We start from the raw sequence: 2,983 nt of genomic DNA on the forward strand, positions 1-2,983 counted from the left end.
AGCGCCAACGGTTATAAGAGCGATAAGCGCTGGATGCATATTTAAAAATACGAAGCGTAGTCGGGTTACGGTTGCGACGATAATTACGAAAAGCTCGATTCCTGTCGGATTTCAGAGTGCGCAACGATCTGTTCGACCATGGGGGGTGAGGAGGGGGATAGAGGAAGGGACAACAGGAAGGAAAGGCAGCGGTGATCTTCTCATTGAACTTGGAGACAGCAGCATCGATGTTGCAGGATTCCTCGATGAAAGACCAGTCGACAGCCGACAGGACGGCAATAAGTCTCGAATGGTTCATTTTCCGGAAGTTGAATCCACGGAGACCACGGTCACTGCGAGGTAGATGAGCGGCTGGGGGTGACGGAACCGAAATAGTGGTCTCCAGTGCGGGGTGATGCAGGTCGATAGGCACAAGGGGGCATGATGCGGAATGAACAAACGAACAGCTTTCAGCGGCGGCAGGGTTAGCGAAAAGTAAATCCAGCTGGCGATCGCGATGATTTTTCACCCCTGACAATTGCAGCAATCCATTGTAGGTCATGCCATCGATGAGAGAGCAACCGGATGATGAATAGTTGGGCATGAAGTGGCGTGGTGGGTCGGTAGCGGCATGCCAGGTAATAGCTGGCATGTTGAAGTCACCAAACAGCAACAGTAGGTCGTTTTGCGACATACGTTCGGAAATGTCACATACACTCTCATGCAGATTGTCGAACACATCCACAGAGGAACTGCGTTCAGGAGCGATGTAGATCACACCGATGAACAGGCTGCAGCGATGAAGTTTTACGCACACCCACAGGAGCTCAAGCGATGAGAAAGCGTGACGTAACATGAAGCTGTTTAACGAAGCGGCACAAGCGATGAGCACACCTCCACCACGAGAGTGTATGCTGTTATCAGTACTTCGGTCACAACGGTATACGATGAATTGCGTGTCAGCTAGTAGTGCGCTGGGTATCGATTCGTCGAGCCAGGTTTCGGTAAGTACCAATACATCGAGATCAGCCTCAGATAATGCGAGTCGGGTGTTGTTCAGCTTGGTGCGCAGTCCTCTGACGTTCTGGTAGTATAGGAGAAGCTCTAAGTTAGGAGCCTGTGCATGTGTCGGCGGAGTATCACGGAGAACACGTGTAGTTAAGGCAGTGGTGGCTCGGGCATAGTGGCGTGGTGCGGATCGGAGAGCGGCGGATTCAGGTGGTTGGGCGGCAAGTTGACTCGTGTACTGGTGGTCGGAAGTGGTTCCCGGGGTCCTGTGTGCCAAAAATTCTGTGCTGTTTGTGAAGTGCGGTGGTCGGTGAATTCACGGAACACTATACCGTTGTGCCAAGTGGATGGTGAAAGCGCCTTTTCTTTTAAGTCAGGCGACATCCCAACTTTAAAGGAGATAAAGCTGAGAGTGCCTGGATCCTTGTCACGTGGCACCAGTCTAATAGTGATGACGTCATCAGTACCTAGCTGAGAAGCCACCATCAGCTTGAAATCGGAGTCCGACACCGATGGAGCAATTCTGGTAAGGTATAACCAGAATTTCGGCCCGTTGGACACATTCAACGGGACGGTCAGCACGGTACGAGACGATGGTGAAATCGGTGCAGTGCCAACGTTGAGAGGTGGCGCAGAAACGGCATCAGGAGGCGTGAAATCGACAAGCCTACGTTTAGGCGCATTGCGGTTAGGAGCGTTTTGGGACGCTCGGTCCAGTTCACCGGGGCGGGAGCTTAATGGCGTTGCTGCGGCGGTTGATGATGTTAGTGGTGCGAGTGGCATCAACGTGTGCGTGTTGGAATTGCTCCTGTCAACAGCCGACAGTACATCAGCACGCACAGCATCCAAGACGGCAGTAAGACGACCGTCAAATTCACGAAGCAACTCGTCCTTCAGAACATCGAGAGCGGTATTGAGCTCATTGAATATAGCTCTACCGCTAAGCCGCGATGCGTTGCAACTTGCGCAAATCCAGAGGGCTTGAGCATCGGGCCGTGTGAATTCCGGAAGAGCAGCTTCGGGGACTCCAATACAACGAAGATGGTAAGATGTATCGCAGGAGCCCGCACACTTGTACAGTTCTTCGTTGTTTACAGGCAGGGAGCACGAAGGACAGGACGTAGCCATCGTAAACACTGAGCTGCACTGACACAGGAACGAAACGCACTAACACAAAACAAGAACGAGTGCGTGAAACGTCGAGGACGCTAGCTCGAATAATAGTCGATAACAGCGCGGTGATGCAACAAATCAGGCCGGAATCTGACACGAATTGAGGACAAGACACCAGTGCAACTATAGACAGCAAATTTCACACGGCAAGGCACGCAGAACACGTTGAAAACACGTAAAAACAACGGAGCTCGAAGAAGTACCAATCGAACGTGACGAAGTCCAAGATGGAATCGTGGAAAATGTTCGGAGCGCAATACCATTTCTAGACTGATGGCAATGGTGAGGTGATTTGAACTAACTTTTGGCAATTAATGGGCTCTCTCCCGCACCCACTGGGACATGCGATGGGGTGTTTAGGATTTCCTGCCTGCCGACGGAAACTTCAGGCGAGTATGCCGTTTCGTCTAGCCGCCAGTAATGAACTGGCGTCAAGTACCCGGAACCGTACTCCTCGGCCCGGAATATTCTAGTGCTGTCCCAAAAGTGCCCAAGGAATTGGCCGTACCAAAACTTTAGCCCAATGTACGGCGTGTTCAATGCGACAATCACCCAGCACCGGCAAACTAGTACACAGTGTACACAGTTTGTATGAGCAACGTTGACAGTTGGCCGTACCATGGGGAGCTGGGGAAGAAAATGGCGCCCATCCGATTCGTCGTCGTCATCATTGGCAGGAGATAAATACTACCGGATAGCGGACGACGATCGTCGTTTCATTCGGGCTCGGCGACTGTTTCTCGTGCAAAGAACCGTAACGATGCAGAACCCTCCAGATGCATTCTATAATTACATCGTGACACTCATTAGCGACCCGTCTTGG

The 2,983-nt window shown here is 51.7% G+C and overlaps 1 protein-coding gene across 1 annotated transcript; it reads right to left on the bottom strand.

The window, feature by feature from the left end:
• Positions 1-1,137: 1,137 nt before the first annotated feature.
• LOC118502447 lies at positions 1,138-2,115 on the bottom strand. The gene has a single exon (XM_036034676.1). It carries the CDS (start codon positions 2,113-2,115, stop codon positions 1,138-1,140), a length of 978 nt encoding a protein of 325 aa, XP_035890569.1.
• Between the last annotated feature and the right edge of the window lie 868 nt (positions 2,116-2,983).

The sequence above is a fragment of the Anopheles stephensi genome, chromosome 2 (assembly GCF_013141755.1).
Source record: "Anopheles stephensi strain Indian chromosome 2, UCI_ANSTEP_V1.0, whole genome shotgun sequence".
Taxonomy (NCBI): Eukaryota; Metazoa; Arthropoda; class Insecta; order Diptera; family Culicidae; genus Anopheles; species Anopheles stephensi.